The sequence below is a fragment of the Dendrobates tinctorius genome, unplaced genomic scaffold (assembly GCF_039654945.1).
Source record: "Dendrobates tinctorius isolate UK_male_01 unplaced genomic scaffold, ASM3965494v1 ptg000224l, whole genome shotgun sequence".
In the NCBI taxonomy this organism is placed as follows: Eukaryota; Metazoa; Chordata; class Amphibia; order Anura; family Dendrobatidae; genus Dendrobates; species Dendrobates tinctorius.
In genome coordinates, this window is record NW_027361891.1 from 534,927 (window position 1) to 554,858 (window position 19,932).

The 19,932-nt window shown below is 45.0% G+C and overlaps 1 protein-coding gene across 1 annotated transcript in view; it reads right to left on the minus strand.

Annotated features, from left to right (window-relative positions):
• The window catches only part of XPOT (exportin for tRNA), a 127,559-nt gene that overhangs the window by 24,134 nt on the left and 83,493 nt on the right, over nucleotides 1–19,932 (minus strand). Inside the window, exons 20-22 of the mRNA XM_073555439.1 lie at nucleotides 17,554–17,670; nucleotides 17,364–17,479; nucleotides 10,031–10,078 (exon numbers count right to left, since the gene is read on the minus strand). Coding sequence (XP_073411540.1) covers nucleotides 10,031–10,078; nucleotides 17,364–17,479; nucleotides 17,554–17,670 — 281 coding nt within the window. The remainder of the gene's footprint in view (nucleotides 1–10,030; nucleotides 10,079–17,363; nucleotides 17,480–17,553; nucleotides 17,671–19,932) is intronic.

A 19,932-nucleotide genomic window follows, 5' to 3' on the forward strand; every position in this document is an offset into this window, starting at 1 on the left:
GCATTGCTGTGCGAGCTAGGCCCCTTATCTTGGTCACTTTGTTAAGAATCATAGAATCGTAGAGTTGGAAGGGACCTCCTGGGCCATCTGGTCCAACCCCCTGCTCAAAGCAGGATTCGCTAAATCATCCCAGACAGATATCTGTGCAGCCTCTGTTTGAAGACTTCTATTGAAGGAGAACTCACCACCTCTCGTGGCAGCCTGTTCCACTCATTGATCACTGTCAAAATTTTTTTTCCAATATCTAATCTGTGTCTCCTCCCATTATTATTATGCATTTATATTGCGCCATTTATTCTATGGCGCTTTACATGTCAAAAGGGGAATTATAGATAAGAGTAATAAACAAGTGTAAGACAGGGGACGCACAAGTACATAAGGAGAGGGGACCCTGCCCGCGAGGGCTCACAGTCTACAGGGATGGGTGAGGATACAGTAGGAGGGGGTAGAGCAGGTCGTGCGGTGGTTCAGTAGACCGAGGATCTTTGCAGGCTGTAGGCTTGTCGGAACAGGTGGGTCTTCAGGTTCTTCTTGAAGGTTTCCGTTGATGGTGAGAGTCTGATGTGTTGCGGCAGGGAGTTCCACAGTATGGGGGAAGCACGGGAGAAGTCTTGTATGCGGTTGTGGGAAGAGGAGATAAGGGGGGAGTAGAGAAGGAGATCTTGAGATGATCGAAGGTTGCGTGCGGGTAGGTACCTAGAGACCATGTCACAGATGTATGGAGGAGACAGGTTGTGGATGGCTTTTTATGCCATGGTTAGGGTTTTGAATTGGATCCTCTGGGCGATAGGAAGCCAGTGAAGGGCCTGGCATAGGGGGGAGGCTGAGGAGTAGCGGGGAGACAGGTGGATTGGATTAGTCGGGCAGCAGAGTGTAGGATGGACTGGAGCGGTGCCAGAGTGTAGAGGGGAGGCCAGAGAGTAGGAGGTTGCAGTAGTCGAGGCAGGAGATATTTCATCCCATAGCTTCTAGTCTTTCCTTGTGCAAATGAGAATAAAGCTGATCCTTCTGCAATGTGACAGCCCTTGATATATTTGTAGACAGTTATTAAGTCTCCTCTCAGTCTTCTCTTTTGCAGGCTAAACATTTCCAAATCCTGCAACCTTTCCTTATAAGACAGGGTTTGCAGACCGGTCACCATTCTGATCGCTCTTTTCTGAACTTGCTCCAGATTGTTGATGTCTTTTTTGAAATGTGGCGCCCAAAACTGGACACAGTATTCCAGATGAGGTCTGTTCTCTGGTAGGAGGCAGCGCTGTCGCCCGGAGTCCAGTATTAACCCTAAAAAGGATTGCACTTTTACTGGTGTTAACCTTGACTTGGGGATGTTTACTATCCATTCTAGCTTTATTAAAGTTGATGTCGCTTCCTTCACTTGGTGTGTGCAATGGGTCTCCGACCTCCCTACCACAAGGAAGTTGTCCAGGTATGGGACGATCACTATGTCCCAGGAACGGAAAAATGACATTACTTCGGCCATCACTTTGGTGAAAACTCTGGGGGCTGTAGACAGGCCGAATGGAAGGGCTGCATATTGATAGTTTGACCTGACCTTGAACATAGAGCGCTACTCTCAAAAGTACTTCTGATACTCCCGATGGATTGGTATATGATAGTAGGCATCTTTTAAGTCTATCACTGCCATGAGGCAGTGCTGGAACAGGATTTTTATGGCCGACTCAATTTTGAAGGAGCAATTGTCTACCCACTGATTGAGTCTCCTCAGATTGACTATGGTCCTCCAAGAGCCGTCTGGTTTTTGTATTAAAAAGAGGGGGGAGTAAAACCCCCTTCCTTCTTCTTGAACTGGGACTTCTTGTAGGACCTGTTTTTGCACCAGTCCCAAGACTTCCGCCTCCAAGGCCAGTTGTTCCTCTTGGGCTTTCCTTCAGGGTGTCATTATAAAGGTTTGCCTGGGCGGACGGGTGAATTTTATTTTTAAACCGTCCTTGACTATGCTTAGGACCCATGTACTAGGGGAGATATTTGCCCAGGCGGAAAGGAAGAGAGAAAGCCTTCCCCCTACCTCTGACCTGATGTCATTGGGGAGATTTTTTGGAGGAAGTAGAGTGCCCTTTAAACATGTAGCCCGATCCTCTCTTTTCTTTAAAGTCCCAATTTTTCCTATCTCCCGGGGGACGACCACTGTTAAATCTTCTCCGACGAAAGGGCTACTTTCTGGGTTCTCCAGGAAATTGGGGAAAGCCTTTCTTCCTATCCCCCGCATGCTCCAAAATTTCCTCCAGCTTTTTTCTAAAGAGGAATTGGCCGTCACATTGAATGGAACACAGTCTATGTTTCAATGGCAAACCCCCCGGACACCCTTTAAGCCACAGCCGGTTTTAATCCACCTTCTGATGCTTCCCAGATGTACTTCAGGAAACCATCTGCTTTTTTATCAAGTGGGTCTTTCAGCACACCAGAGTCCTCTAATGGTAGAGATACCTTTTTTTGAGGATTTAGCTACGGCACCATCAATTTTTGGGACTTTTTGTTCAAATGGGTACCTCCTTTTCGATGTAGAAGGTAAGGCACCCGACCGCTCATGTTTTTTCCATTCCCTGTCAATTAAGGCCTTTATCTTATTTACAGGGAAGGTGCGTTTTTTCTTTTCCTCCAGCCCTCCAAACATAACATCCTCCAATGATTTAGCAGTCTTTTCCTCCTTAAGGCCCATTGTAGACCTGACAGCCTTGACCAGCTTTTCTACTTCCTCTGTTGGGAAACACGGACGGCCCCCTATATCGCTGTCCGAGGAGGATTCTGAGGACTGAGTAGAGGAAGAGGAGGCGAAGGGGGACAGGGATTTTTCCCGACCTTTCTGCACTAGCGAGGCCTCTGAATCAGAATCCCTTTTGTGGCTTCTTGTGTTTTTGAGGGCTGCCTTTAGGAAGCCTTTCACCTCCTCTTGTATTATAGCCCTAAGGCTAGTCACCAAATCAGGGGTTTCATCCCGTATGGTTTTGTTTATACAGTCAGCGTAGAGATCTTTCTGCCACTGAACTGCCAGCGGGTTTCTGCATAGGGCACATTCTCTATTCTTTGTTTTGCCGTTAGACTTCCTCGACCCCTAGTGATCAAACAGAAAAATGGAACCCCGTTACCATAGGTGTGACATTCACGTAGATCACTCACCACCGCTGTCAATCAAGGGTACCAGTCTCGGAGGCTCATCAGATGCACTTGTGACGTTTTTTTCTGGACATCTCAGAGTCATGCCGGTCGTGTTTACGACTGCCGCTCCCCACCACTCGAGCTGCTACTCCTGGTATGCTGGCGGCTCGGCAAGGCATCTGGCGAGAGCTCCTGCTGCTGCTGTCGCTGCTGCTCTTCTTGCCCTACTTCCATTGTTAAGTTTTGGGCATGAGGGATCCACGGAACTCTCCGCCTCCTCCGGTGCCCATTGACAGCCCCTCCCCCCCACCACGCCGCCGGGATGATTATTTGCCGGCCGACGTTTTTTCATGGCCGCCATCTTGGATCTGGCGCCGCCCCCGACGTCACACCCATTCCCAGCGTGCCTTGCGCGCGACATCAGAAGGGAGCGACCCGGAAGCGGCCGCCTCCTGGAGCTCCCAGACGCCGGCAGAGGGGGGAGGGCGGCGTGGCAGACACGGCAGAGCCTATGGACCCCGGGCCGTGCTGCACATACGCCCGCTCGGACGCGGAGCTCCCAGGGGACCCGTGAACGGCGCTTCGCCCTTCCGACACACAGCGCCCGCCTGATCTTCCACGCCGGCACGGGAGAGGGGCAGGTACGTGTGACTGCCGTTTTCAGCACATGAGTCCCTGTCAGGACAGGAAACCCAACTTAAGCGAGGGAGAGGTACCGACCTTTTATCTTCAATAGGGTTCCTGTCCTGACTGGGCGGATCCGCTCTCTCATGTGTACAGTCATGAGAGACAGGAAAAAAAGGATTGTCTGAAGTTCATAAACAGCTAAAGTTTCTAAATGGTTTGCTTAGGCACATGGAAAGGTTTTAAATAAAAGACAGCGTAGGACCGTCCCGATCAGAGTCACCTTGTCGACGGTGGGGTGGCTTTTATGCTATTTTTGATAAAAAACAGTATTACTAAGAACAATTATTTAAATGCACTTTTGCTTTTCACTTATTTAGTTACAGCTGAGTTTTTGCTCATTTTGTCTCTTGTAGGTTTTGTAAACTCTACTATGGTGAAGACCAAAGAGCTGTCGAAGGACACCAGAAAAAAAACTGTAGCCTGCACCAGGCTGGGAAGACTGAATCTGCAATAGACAAAGCAGCTTGGCGTGATGAAGTCAAACTGTCGGAACAATAAGAAAATGGATGACATACAAAGACCCCTGATCATCTCCCTCGATCTGGAGCTCCACGCAAGATCTCACCCCGTGGGGTCAAAATGAGATCACAAGAACGGTAAGCAAAGATCCCAGAACCACACGTAACAAAGGCTACCATTAGTAACACATTACTCCGCCAGGGACTCAGATCCTGCAGTGCCAGACGTGTCCCCCTGCTTAAGCCAGTACATGTCCGGGCCCATTTGAAGTTTGCTAGAGAGCATTTGCATTATCCAGAAAAGTAGTGGGAGAATGTCATATGGTCTGATGAAACCAAAGTAGAAATGTTTGGTAGAAACAAAACTTGTCGTGTTTGGAGAAGACAGAATGCCGTGTTGCATCCAAAGAACACCATACCTACTGTAAAGCATGGGGGTGGCAACATCATGCTTTGGGGCTGTTTCTCTGTAAAGGGACCAAGACAACTGATCCGTGTACATGAAAGAATGAATGGGGCCATGTATCGTGAGATTTTGAGTGCAAACCTATTTCCATCAGCAAGGGCATGGAAGATGAAACGTGGATGGGTCTTTCAGCATGATAATGATCCCAAGCACACCACCGGTGCAACGAAGGAATGGCTTTGTAAGAAGCATATGAAGGTCCTGGAGTGGCCTCGCCAGTCTCCAGATCTCAACCCCACAGAAAAAATTTGGAGGGATTTGAAAGTCCGTGTTGCCCAGCGACAGGTCCAAAACATCACTGCTCTAGAGATCTGCATGGAGGAATGGGCCAACATACCACCAACAGTGTGTGCCAACCTTGTGAAGACTTACAGAAAACGTCTGACCTCCGTCATTGCCAAAAAAGGATATATAACAAAATATGGAGATGAACTTCTGTTAATGACCAAATACTTATTTTACACCATAATTTGTAAAATACATTTTGCCAAATCAGACAAGGTGATTTGCTGGATTTGTTTTCTCAATTTGACTCTCATAGTAGTGGTCTACCTATGTCGTCAATTACAGGCCTCTCATCTTTTTAAGTGGGAGAACTTGCACAATTGGTGGCTGACTAAATACTTTTTTCCCCCAGTGTACATATGAACAAGGTACACGACTGTTAATACAAAAGAAAAAACAATTTAAAAACATATGGAATTCAGAAACAATAGGTGATAGAGGCCCCTTTTATGCAGGCAGCCACCCTCACCTACCACGTCTTGCATTTACTTCAATAACTTGGGCCCTGCTTGCATAGGTGGGATCTCTTGTGGTACTACTTGTTATTAATTTCCTTTAGGTGTCTTTTAGACCGTTGTGATTTATGTTAATGTGAAGACTTGTACAAATACCATTACTTTAAGATTTTTTTTGGACATCAATTCTTGTGTTTCATTTTATGATCCATATATACATCATTCTTTTAGGATGGTAGCCTATATTCCACCTATTACAGTCCAAGACCTATTGGGTTTCTGACATCCATATAGGCTTTTAACCCCTTCATGACCAAGCCTATTTTGACCTTAATGACCAGGCCATTTTTTGCAATTCTGACCAGTGTCCCTTTATGAGGTAATAACTCAGGAACGCTTCAACGGATCCTAGCGATTCTGAGATTGTTTTTTCGTGACATATTGGGCTTCATGTTAGTGGTAAATTTAGGTTGATAATTTTTGCGTTTATTTGTCAAAAAATCAGAAATTTGGTGAAAATTTAGAAAATTTTGCAATTTTCAAATTTTGAATTTTTATTCTGTTAAACCAGAGAGTTATGTGACACAAAATAGTTAATAAATAACATTTCCCATATGTCTACTTTACATCAGCACAATTTTGGAAACAAAATATTTTTTTGTTAGGAAGTTATAAGGGTTAAAAGTTGACCAGCGATTTCTTATTTTTACAATAAAATTTACAAAACCATTTTTTTAGGGACCACCTCACATTTGAAGTCACTTTGAGGGGTCTATATGGCAGAAAATACCCAAAAGTTACACCATTCTAAAAACTGCACCCCTCAAGCTACTCAAAACTACATTCAAGAAGATTATTAACCCTTCAGGTGTTTCAAAGGAACTAAAGCAATGTGGAAAGAAAAAATGGACATTTTAATTTTTCCAACAAAAATTTTCTTTTAGCATCAATTTTTTCATTTTCACATGGGAAACAGGATAAAATGGATGCTAAAATTTGTTGGGCAATTTCTCCGGAGTACAACGATACCTCATATGTGGTCATAAACCACTGTTTGGGCGCACGGCACGGCTCAGAAGGGAAGGAGCGCCATTTGACTTTTTGAATGGAAAATATGCTGGAATATTTAGCGGTTGCCATGTCGTGTTTGGAGAGCCCCTGTGTGCATAAACATTGGAGCTCCTCCACAAGTGACCCCATTTTGGAAACTAGACCCCCCAAGGAACTTATCTAGATGCATAGTGATCACTTTGAACCCCCAGGTACTTCACAAATTGATCTGTAAAAAAAAAACCAAAACATTTTTTTTTTCACAAAAATTTTCTTTTAGCCTCAGTTTTTTCATTTTCACATGGGCAACAGGATAAAATGGATCCTAAAATTTGTTGAGCAATTTCTCCTGAGTTCACAGATACCTCATATGTGGTCATAAACCACTGTTTGGGTGCACGGCATGGCCCGGAAGGCAAGGAGCACCATTTGACTTTTTGAATGGAAAATTAGCTCCACTCGTTATCGGACACCATGTCGCATTTGGAGAGCCCCTGTGCACCTAAACATTGGAGCTCCCCCACAAGTGACCCCATTTTGGAAACTAGACCCCCTAAGGAACTTATCTAGACGTGTAGGGAGCACTTTTAACCCCCAAGTGCTTCACAAAAGTTTATAACACAGAGCAGTGAAAATAAAAAATAATTTTTTTTCCTCAAAAATGATTTTTGGCACACTTTTTTTAATTTTCACAAGGCTAACAGGAGAAATTGGACCACAAATCTTGTAGTCCAGTTTGTCCTGAGTACGCTGGTACCCCATATGTGGGGGGGAACCACTGTTTGGGCACACGGCAGGGCTCAGAAGGGAAGGAGCGCCATTTGACTTTTTAAAATGCAAATTACTTCCAATCGTTAGCGGACACCATGTTGTGTTTGGAGAGCCACTGTGTGCCTAAACATTGGAGCTCCCCCACAAATGACCCCATTTTGGAAACTAGACCCCCTAAGGAACTTATCTAGATGTGTAGTGAGCACCTTGAACCCTCAAGTGCTTCACAAAAGTTTATGACGCAGAGCCGTGAAAATAAAAAAAAATTTTTTGCCCTCAAAAAATTATTTTTTAGTGCGCAATTTTTTATTTTCACAAGGGTACTAGGATAAATTAGACCCCAAAATTTGTTGTCCAGTTTGTCCTGAGTACGCTGGTACCCCACATGTGGGGGGGAACCACTGTTTGGGCACACGTCGGGGCTCGGAAGGGAAGTAGTGACATTTTGAAATGCTGACTTTGATGGAATGGTCTGCATTTTTCCACAAAAATATTTTTTTAGCCCCCAATTTTTATTTTCCCAAGGGTACCAGGAGAAATTAGACCCCCAAAGTTGTTGTGCAATTTTTCCTGAGTACGCTGATACCCCATATGTTGGGGTAAGCCACTGTTTGGGCACACGTCGGGGCTTGGAAGGGAGGAAGCACCGTTTAACTTTTTGAACGCAAAATTGGCTGGAATCAATGGTTGCACCATGTCGCGTTTGGTGACCCCCTGATGTGCCTAAACAGTGGAAACCCCTCAATTCTAACTCCAGCCCTAACCCCAACACACCCCTAACCACAGCCCTAATTCCAACCCTAACCATAACCCTAACCCCAACAGACCCCGAACCCTAATCCCAACCACAAGCCTAACCCTAATTCCAACCCTAACCCTAATTCCAACCCTAACCCTAATTCCAACCCTAACCCTAATTCCAACCCTAACCCTCTTTCCAACCCTAACCCTCTTTCCAACCCTAACCCTCTTTCCAACCCTAACCCTCTTTCCAACCCTAACCCTCTTTCCAACCCTAACCCTCTTTCCAACCCTAACCCTCTTTCCAACCCTAACCCTAATTCCAACCCTAACCCTCTTTCCAACCCTAACCCTCTTTCCAACCCTAACCCTCTTTCCAACCCTAACCCGCTTTCCAACCCTAACCCTCTTTCCAACCCTAACCCTCTTTCCAACCCTAACCCTCTTTCCAACCCTAACCCTCTTTCCAACCCTAACCCTCTTTCCAACCCTAACCCTCTTTCCAACCCTAACCCTCTTTCCAACCCTAACCCTCTTTCCAACCCTAACCCTCTTTCCAACCCTAACCCTCTTTCCAACCCTAACCCTCTTTCCAACCCTAACCCTCTTTTCAACCCTAACCCTCTTTTCAACCCTAACCCTCTTTTTAACCCTAACCCTCTTTTCAACCCTAACCCTAATGGAAAAAAAAAATATATTATCTTTATTTTATTAGTTCTGCCTACCTATGGGGGTGATAATCGGGGGGTTTATTTACTTTTTCTTTCATTTTGATCACTGTGAGAGTGATCAAAATGAAAGAATGGAATCTGCAGCCGGCAGATTCGGGCGGGCGCACTGCGCATGCGCCCGCCATTTTCAAAGATGGCGGCGCCCATCATCCGGACCCGAGGGACACCGGGAGTGACGGGGGGACACCGGAGGTACCGGGGGGGGATCGGAGGTCTCCAGCCATGTCCGATGCTACAGCAGCATCGGCCATGGCTGGATTGTAATATTTCATCAATTTTCATTGATGAAATATTACTATCGCTCTGATTGGCTGTTTCACTTTTAACAGCCAATCAGAGCGATCGTAGCCACGTGGGGGCGAAGCCACGCCCCCTGTGGTGAATTACAAAGCCCCCTGTATCTGCGGGTCGGGTGACCTTTCAGTGACCCCGGTCACCCGACCCGCAGGGGGGCTTTGAAGTCATGACGCCACATAGGCGTCACTGGTCAGATTTGAACCAGGTTTCATGACGCCTATCTGGCGTCATTGGTCGTGAAGGGGTTAATATTTAATTGCATCTTAGAATAAGAAAATCATGGTTTTATTACAGTAGGGCATAGCTCAGTACCTACTAGCAAAAAAAGAAGAAAAAAAAAAAAAGGGTGGCACACTTTCCCTATCCCCTTTCCACCAGATATTTCAGTTCCAACAGTATCTCCTGCCCTCGGATGCAGATACTGTTGAATACGATGGTGGGATAAGGGTGGCATCGTCTCTCTTCCACTTTTCACCCCGTGTGTCTGATACTCAGGGCGATGACATCACTACACCCGCTTATAACACGATGTTACTTGCGGTTGGCCATTACACTGTATGTGGAAAAGAGCGAGAGAAGGACGCCATGGGGGCCGTGATACTGTACCTTCGGGGACACCGTGGTGGCAATCACACTATACCTGAGGTGATGGGAAAGGAGGATAGAAGGGCTGTGTGGCATTGTGGGGACATATTGCATGGGATAATTCACCGTTTGGTACCATTGGGTATGGGGCGCATTTATCATACTATATGAGGGCAATAAAATGGATGTCAGTCAGTAAGAACACCAAGTGGCTTCAGTAAGGCCACTCTTTCTATGTACTTGCCACAACACATGTCTCTCTGTATAAAACCTTGGAGGTATACCCCTCTCAGACTGAGCTTATGTACCGTGCCGACACTGAACATGAAAAACAATATTAAATATATTTATTTTCAAACTGTGTTTATGTAAAAAAAATCTCAAGCTCACCCTTTTCAGATATATGGTTTTCATCGTAACAGCACACTCTGACAAAGCCTGTATTAAAAATGTTAGAAGAGAAAAAACAAAAAAAAACAAAAAAAAAAAACCCACAGATTATAGTATATTACATTAATGATTTTGCAGTCTGATACATACAACATCTGTGAGGAAAAATAAATAACCTGAACTAAATCGCAATGTTTCCCCACAGGCCCAACCTGGATTTATTACCTTTTTACTTTTCTGCTGTTTGAATTGTAAGAGATTAAGGGTATGTGCACACGCTGCGGATTACTCTGCGGATTTTTCCGCACGGATTTGACTAAATCTGCAGGTCAAATGACGTGCGTTTTTCCGGCGGATTTAGTGCAGATTTTGTGTGCATTTCCCCTGCATTTTCCTAAAGTGGAGCAGGTGTAAAAACGCTGCGGAATTGCAAAAAGAATTTACATGCTGCGGATTTGAACCTGCAGCAAATCCGCGTGGAAAAGTCCACAGCATGTGCACTGCGTTTTTGACAACAGGTAGACTTGAATGGTACTGTAAACGCAGCAGAATCTGCTGCGGATCCGCAGGGCCAAATCCGCTGCATGTGCACATTACCCTAAAAGAATTTTCTACTGTAATTTTTTATGTCCCAGGGGACTTGAACCTGCAATTATCTAGCATATTAAATCAGTGTATCCCATGAAACTCAGCCACAGGCTGAGCTATACAGGAGTACCAATGTGGCAGCTACCATGGCCTCCAGGGAGCAGAGGAGTGCAAGCACCTGCAACCGTGCCATTTACATTCCCAACAGCAGCAGAGCGAGCTCAGATCCAGGCGCAGCCATTAGGGCTCAGACGTCAGATTTTCTCACAAATTAGATTGATCGGGGCAAGGTCTGGGCGAATCAATTTTTCCTCATATACAGAAAAAAAAAAAAAAAAAAAAAAAAAAAAAAAGTTTCTCTACCTTGTCCTTTCTGACAGTCCGTGAAAATCGTACTTCACTTGGGTGTCATTTGAGTGCGGTCTGATTTGTTCATGAAATGATTGAGCTGCATTGCTGATTTTAAGCTAAACCTTGGCTCAAACTTGGACAAGTCTTTGTTTTTTTAAAATGGACCACTCTGTTTAAATGAAATCGGACATGTGAACAGCCCAATAGACTATCACAGGTGCCTTCTGTGAAAATGATGGATAGCACTCGCATGAGAAAAACTTATGTCTGATTAAGCCCTTAGATGCTGGCTACTGAGCACATTATGGATACATCCATCATGGGGAAATAAAAGAGGTTAAGCATATAACTATTTTATAATGCACAGTGATAATACATGGGAGGATGGGTGGAATAAGATGGAAGAAAAGGATGGTTTTCCAATCCACCAATGAGTGTAAATTGAAAAACTGAGGCATACATCAATAATCTTTCGTTTTGACCAAGTGATTAAAGGAGTTGTCCAGTACTATATATAACTTATCAGTTCAGTGGAGGTGTGACAGTCAGCACACCCCTGACGATCAGCTTTTCTCAGTGCTGGCTAAAAGTTAAAGGGAAGGTGCCACAATTTTATATTATTTGCCAAAAAAAAGTAAGTAACAAAATATGTTATTTTAGCAAATGTTGTACTAACTAGGATTTATGTTTTTTTTTAAATAATGTTTTAATGTAGCCACTGGGCGCTGCCATTTTGCTTTGCAGGTCTGTACGGGTATGTGCACACATTTTGCGGATTACCCTGCGGATTTTTCCGCGTGGGTTTTGGTAAATCCGCAAGTAAAATGACCTCCGTGAATTGTTACATGTATATTGATATCCACTGTTAATTGTTTAAAATCTTTTGAAACCTAAATAAAAATAACTGGTTTAGGCTGTGTGCACATGTAGCGATTTTTAAGCGTTTTAGGCGCGAAAACGCTTAAAAATCGTGTACAGAACGCCTCCCATGCATTCCTATGGTATTCCGCACATGCTGTGCTAATGCTGCGCTTTTTTCCCGAGGCGGAATCGCATCGCAGAAAAAAAAAAAAATCGCTGCATGGTCATTCTTTTGTGCGGAATCGCAAAGAACTGCCGTGATTCCGCACCCAAAGGAATGCATGAGAATCGCTTACTTCCCGCATGTGGCTATGCCCACCATGCGGGAAGTTAAGCGTCTCATGTGCGGTTGGTACCCACGGTGTGGAGGAGAGGAGACTGTCCTCCAGGCCCTGGGTACCATACCCCTGTAAAAAAAAGAAAAAAAACGGGGTATATTTACCTTCCGGTGTCCCGCGCTGCATTCCCGGCCTCAGGGTTCCCAGTAATGCCTTGCGGCAAGGCCCTGTAATGACGTGGTCTCGCGAGATCGCTATAGCAACGCGAGACTACGTCATCACAGGTCTCGCAAGGCATTACTGGGAACACTGTGGCCCGGGATGGCAGCGCGGGACGCCGGAAGGTAAATATACCCCGATTTTTTATTTTTTTTTTTAGCATTTTAACATCCTATCTTTTACTATTGATGCCGCATAGGCGGCCTCAATAGTAAAAACCTGGTCACACTTGTCAAACACTATGTTTGACGAGTGTGATCAACCTGTCAATCACTTTCCAAGCGATGCTTCAAATCGCTTGGAAAGTGCTTGAATATCGCACGCGAAAATCGCGGTGAAATCGCGCGGAAAAAACCTGCGCGATTTCTGGGAAGGAGTCCGGTTTTTAGTGAGCGTTTTAAAACGCTACGTGTGCACATAGCCTAAAAAAAAAAAAAAAAAAAAAAATGACCTGCGTTTTACCTGCGGATTTAGTGCAGATTATCTGTGGATTTTCTGCGGATTTCTGTGGGCTGCACAATTCACTGCTGTAGGTGTGGCTGGGCGCCATTTTAGGCCATGTGCACACGCTGCAGATTCACCTGCGGTAAAGTGATCTGCGGTTTATCTGCAGTTTTGCCTGCAGGTTTCCCCTGCAGATTGACACCTGGACAATGGAACAGGTGGCAAATCGCTGCGGAATCCGAAAAATTGACATGCTGCGGTTTTAAAACCGCGGAAAAATCCGCAGCATCTGCACTGCGGTTTTGAAAACCCATTGATTTGCATTGTACTGTACACTGTCTGCGGAACTGCTGCAGATCCGCAGAGGCCAATCGGCAGCAGAATCCGAAGCGTGTGCACATACCCTTACTGTAGCCCCGTGCTATCCGCTGAGCTCCACTTACCCTCTATCACAGGACCTGTTATGCCAGAAGCTGTACTGTTCACTTCTGGCATGACAGGTCCTGTGTTGTAAGGATTGAGGACAGGCTGTAGAAGCAGAGAAGGTGGACAGAAGAGGAGAGAACCGCTCACTGGAGCCAGAGGATGGAGAGGAGTGAGTGGGGGTGAATTACTACCTCTGTGCTCCTCTGTCCTACCACTCCCAGGCACTTCACTGAGGGTCCTGAGCAGACATCCTCTGCTCCTCACATGCTGCCCTGCTCCACTGTGTCCTTCTGCTCTGTCTCCGCATCCCCACTCACACACAGTCCCAGTGATCTCCGGTAAGCTGGCACCTTCGCTTTTATCATAGCTTTTATGGCTGTCTGAGGACAGTGACATAGAGCTCATAGTTTAGTGTATCGGCGGTGGGGGTGGGGGAAGCAGTTTCACCAGTGTGGGCATATCTCTAATCCTATCCTGTGTGATACTGACTGCTGAGCCGTGTATCTAATCCTTTCCTGTGTGATACTGACGGCTGAGCCGTGTATCTAATCCTTTCCTGTGTGATGTTGTTGTTGAGTTGTGTATCTAATCTATCTAGTGTGATACTGCTCTCCTGAAATACTCTGCTGCTGTCACCCTGCTGGTTTTATGTGTGATCTACATGGTGGTATTATGTGTGATCTATATGACGGCATTATGTGTGATCTATATGACGGTATTGTGTGATCTATATGGCAGTATTATGTGAAAACACTGTGGCAGTATTGTCTGCAGAACGGGGAAACATTCTAGGGCGATTCTGGCTGAGCACCTGCACATGGGTCTGGGGTAATAGAGGGGGCAGCATCACCTCCAGTTAGGTGCAGTCAGGGGAGGGCTGGTGAGGCAGCTGAAGAGAGGGGTCTCATTTTTATCGTTACTATATGGCTACATTTCCCCCCGCCTGCTTCCCAGCATCACCCGGGACTGCGCCTGTCACCTCACTTTCACACATCGCCAGGACAGGATGGAGAAGACAGGATCTGAGGAGGGGAATGGGGTCTTTGATGGCCTGATATGATCCAGACTTTGCACGCAATCAGCAGAAATGTTTCCTGGATTTCTGTGGAGTAGACTGTCCATCCATGTGTATAAAAGACAGCGCTCTATGTACAATCCCAGGCTGCTCCACGCATCGAACAGGGTGTCTCCCACAGACCAGCACACTGCTCTCCTGAAATACTCTGTGCTGCTGTCAGTATAACTTTGCAGTCACCAACAAAATGGCTGCTCACTGTGTTCCTAAATGTCATCCTCTCTTATCTCTTAGCAAACACCCAGAAAGGGAGGAGAGGAGTGACATCACACCCATGTCAGCAGACTCAGCCCATATTTACTGCAAGGCAGTAATGTGAGCCAATTGTACACTAGATTTGTCAAATTTCAGTAGCTGCTCCCCCTAGTGTTAAAATGTGGAAATACCAAGTCTTTTAAAATATTTTTCATATTTTACTACAATTGTAAACAAATGATAATATTTAAGAAAATTTAAAACATTAATTCTTTACATTTTTTCAATTGCTGAAAAATTTTTTTTTTTTTTTTTGATGGCACAGTCCCTTTAACAGCTCCAAACAGGAACACACAGCTCTGACAACAGTGTAGTGGCCGCAGTGTGGTACTACAGATCCACACCTATTCATATGAATATGCAGGGATGTGCAGTACCCAGCCATAGCCACTATACAGATTGATGGATTGTTGTAGTTGCACTCAAGCTGAACACTTTCAGATGCTGCCGCTACAGAGGACAGCTGGGCTGCAGGGTGTCACACCACCACCAATCTGATACGGATTCCTTGTACCAACGAAACCTTTGGAACTAAAATGAAAGGGGTTTTACACTAACATTTGACCCCCTTTCATATGTTTTAGATGTTCCAAACAATCAGTTTTCTTATTACATATGCTGTTTTTGTGAGCGCATTTATGTGGGTCATCTATTCCTCTGTCATGCAGGCTCTGCCACTTCCAATCTGGGAACAGGATGAAATGAGAAGGGCGCATCATCAGTGGGGATGGGGCTACCTTTTAATGAGCGACAGTAGTTTAAGCATGCATGCTCAGATCACCAACCTCACTCTCCTCCTCTACTTTACTCCTGATGAAGCTATTTAGAGCCGTTAATTCAGTTCACAAGTGCTGCTTGCTATCAGAAAGAATATCACAATGCTTTTCAGATGGGGCTAAAGCTTCAATGCATCAGAAGGATTCAAGCAAAGGAGGAGAATGAAACCTAACAACTCTGCCGATACATTGGAGCACTGACCATTCAGCTGAAAAGCGCTGCGATGTGCTGCCAGTCATTAGAAAGCATATCACAGAGCTTGTCAGTGGAAGGACCAGTGCTCTAAAGAATTTGCATTCTGCACCGTCCATGGCCAAACTCAGATAAAACTTGGTTCCTCCTTGATTCTTTGAAGCACCTGCTCATTCTGCTGAAAACTGCTGTGAAATGCTTTTTACTAACAAATCAGCGGTTATCAACTGAAGGGTCGGCCCTCCATAGCTCCGGCCGGATCCAAGTAGGGAAGAAGAGTGAAGTTTGATCTGAGCATGCATGCTTGGGCTGGTGCTACTCACTGAAAGGTAGCCCTGGCCCCACCAATGATGCACTCTTCTAATTTCATCCGGTTCCCAGATCGGACAAAAACAGGGCAGGTAATAAAAAGTATTTTAGAAAACTGATTGTTAGGAAGAGAGTTAAGACATATAAAAGGGAATCAAGTAGTAGTGGAAACCCACTTTCAAATGCGGAATTTCTGGATTACAACCATTTTAGGCGGTTTTACCATAAAGTCACTGCCATGTGTCTAAAAACTACAAAGATTTGCAAGTATATCATCTTTTCAGGATATATAATATACATTATCTATCAATAGATTTACAACACACAACGCCAAAGGTAATTAGAAAAGCATTCAGCCATTTTCTAAATGCAAATATAGCAGTCAGTTTGTGGAAAACTCAACTGCAAGAGGTGGTGAAAGGCAGATACTATGAGTAAAGAACCTTTTTTTAGTTAACTGTTGGAAACGCCTTTCCTCTACACGTACTGAATGTCCCCAGGTCCTTGGTAAGGGATAAATTCTGTGCCAGTCCTTTCTGTTGGCCACACATGCATGTTATACATATAAATGAGAATAACCCGAGGTGTCTGTGTTCAAAGCGGAAATGTCCACCTTTGTTACAGGAGAGACCTTCCAAACCATGTAATAATTCAATTGTCCGCCCAAAACCTAATCCCATATACTAGATGGTAAACATTTGGATCACAGGATTTTCTATTTTTATACACCTTAACATTTTGTTTGCTTTTGCAGCTGGTGCTTGATATTGAGTAGTTGAGCTTGGCTTGCAAACAAAATGGTCCTTTTCCTGTTCTTTAATGCCCAATACATTTCAGTTTCTGAAAACCTTTGTTCCCCAGCTGCAGACTGTCTTAAAAAATAAACTGCGCTTGACTCACCATTCTTGGTTCCAGCACTGATTTTCCATAGCCGCTTCCAGTGTCTGCTATTGTCTCCAGTGCCGACCTCACCGACAGCGCTGCAGCCATTAATAGACCCAAAATCAATAGCATAGACTATAGCACATTTAGGCTATGTGAGCACGTTGCGTATTTGCTTGCAGAAATTTCTGCAAGGTTTCTGTATTTCTTGGCAGAAAAAACACAGCAGAAAACGCGTGTTATTTTCTGCGATTTTGGTGCATTTTTTGCATGCATTTTTTCCTGTCCATTCAATGGGTCAAAAACGCAGGCCAAAATGCAAAAAGAATGGACATGCTGCAGAAAATAAAATGCTGCAAATATGGACTGAAATTTACTGATCGTGTGCACAACCCTTCTGGATTATCATTGAATTACCTTGCATAAGTATTCCAGTGCGTTTTTTGGACCATTTACATGCGTAAAAATGCAGCAAATACGCAGCAAATACACAACGTGCACACATAGCCTTAGAGAATGTACAATTTTAGAACCACTTGTCCCCTAACCAGTTTTTAACCCATATAGTGTCCGCTAGTCCCCACGTTTGTTCGACACTACTCCAAGAAGGAATATGCTGTGTCATTACTGTGGCATCTTTACTAAATATGGCTGGCCTACATTATTCATAACTTACCAGTATTGTTTGGGCATCTGCAAGGTCAAATGTAGGCTTCAATGGAGCAAGGAAGCAAGCAGGGACAATGTGCTTGTAGACAAAATCTGCAAAGCCAACCAGTCCGTCTTTTCCACCTACAGAAGACAAAGTTCTTTGTTGAATACTTAGAATGAAACAAAATTCACGTGTCTCAAGTCCAAGATCTTACCCCAAAGCTCAACCAGCTTGGAAAGGATGATGAAACAGGTCTTTTGAGCAATGGGATCTGGGTAGTCTACAGCCCCTTGAATTACTGTGAATAAAACACGTTCCACATTATCAGCACCTGTACACAAGAGAGAAAGGAAAGGGTTAAGATAATGGTTTTTATCTTCTCATGTAAATGGACCACACCTAACAGTAAAGTCAGATTGTTCAAGCACCTGACATATTAAATATAGCAGATTACCAACAGAAGTAATGACCACATCTTATATACACAGAAAGGTAAATAGAGAACTGACTAATGTAAATAGAATCAAAAACAACAGTATAAAGCATGACTGCCAGATTACCAATCGTGCCCATATAGTGATGGTGCCTGAATCTGATTCAACTGAAAACCACCCTGACAACTCCACCATATGTGGACAAGTGGTCACGTTTTCAACATGGAGAGCGGAAAGTCGTAGTTACTCACCGGTTAACGGTATTTTTCGGAGTCCATGACAGCACCACCTGAGAGAGGGGATCTGCCCTCCGGGAACAGGAAATCCTACAGATACATAAGGGCGGCACCTCTCCCACGCATCAGTTGGTTTACAGAGCACAAGAGGACCGCAATGGTTAATAGCATAATTTATATACAATACTCTACACGACTATCAATTACCCGTGTACATACAAGAGGAAGGAGTGCACACCCAAATTAAACTAAAGGGAGGGAATATACGGGTGCTGTCATGGACTCCGAAAAATACCGTTAACCGGTGAGTAACTACGACTTTATTCGGTCGTCCATGACAGCACCACCTGAGAGAATTACAGAGAGTAATAATTACTTTAGGGAGGGACTACAGCCTGCAGAACCCTGACACCAAAGGAGAGGTCTGAGGAAGCACCCAGGTCTAGTCTATAATGGTTATAAAAGGTGCTCGGAGAGGACCAAGTAGCTGCCTTACATATTTGGTCGATTGAGACCTCCGATCTCTCGGCCCACGAAGTTGCCATGGCCCTGGTGGAATGCGCCCTCAGCCTGCCAGGGGCCGGTTTGCCTTTTGAGGTGTATGCTAAAGAAATGGCCTCCCTAATCCATCTCGCTAGCGAACTTTTTGAAGCTCTAAGGCCCTTTCTAGTGCCCTGATAGGAAATAAGGCATTATCTTTTTTCCAGGGGTTGGTGACTGCCAGGTACTCTAGGAGACATCTAACATCTAGCGTGTGTAATTTCCTTTCCTTATCGTTCGTGGGATTAGGGAGGAAGGATGGAAGAACTATCACCCGAGTTCTATGGAAACTGGAGGCTACTTTAAGCAGGTATGCTGGATCAGGTGTAAGAATTACCCTGAATTGTATGTAAGGAGGGAGTCTAGATAGTGCTTGGATGTCACTCACTCTACGGGCAGATGTCAACGCCACCAGGAGAGCCACTTTAAGGGATAGGTTTTACGTGGAGGCTGATGATATAGGTTTAAAAGGGGCCTCTGTCATGGCTGTAAGAACTAGGTTTAGATCCCATGACAAATTTATTTTTCACTAACGGTCTGGACCTGCCTGTTGCTTTAATGAACCTATTGATCCAATGGTTATTGGCGATGTTGCAGTTGAACAGTGCCCCAAGAGCCGACACCTGTACCTTGAGGGTGCTGGTGGAGAGTCCCAAATCCAGACCTTTTTGCAAGAACTCTAAGATCTGCGCTATGAGAGTGGGCTGTCCAGCTACTACCCCTGAACTCTGAAGGAATTTCTTCCAGATCCCGACGTAGATTTTTGTTGTAACCGGCTTTCTGCTTTTAAGCAGGGTGTTAATTAGGGCCGGGGAAAAACCTCTTAGCAGTGCCCGTTCAAAATCCACGCCGTCAGATGTAGGCCAGCTACCTGAGGATGGTAAACTGGACCCTGGGACAGGAGGTCTGGGATGTCTGGTAGGACCCAAGGGTCGGATACCGACATGGTCCTCAGGCAAGAGAACCATGCCCTCCTGGGCCAAAAGGGGGCGATCACTATAACCCTTGCTTTGTCCTTCCTGACTTTCCTCATCACCAAGGGTAGTAGAGTCAGGGGAGGAAAGGCGTATGCTAGCCTGAAGTCCCATTTGATTAAAAGAGCATCTACTGCCAGAGGGTTCTCCCTGGGATTCAGGGAGCAGAACTGAGGCACTTTCCTGTTTTCTCTGGTGGCGAAGAGGTCCACTTCTGGCTGTCCCCATTTCTGTACTATCTGGTTGAAGATGGACGCTTTTAAGGACCATTCTCCCTGCTTTAGGAGGTTGCGGCTGAGGAAGTCTGCCCTGGCGTTTTCCTTTCCTTTTATGTGTAGAGCTGTTAAAGACAGGAGATGTTGCTCTGCCACTGGAACAGCCGTTCTGCTACCTCCATCAGGGGCTTGGA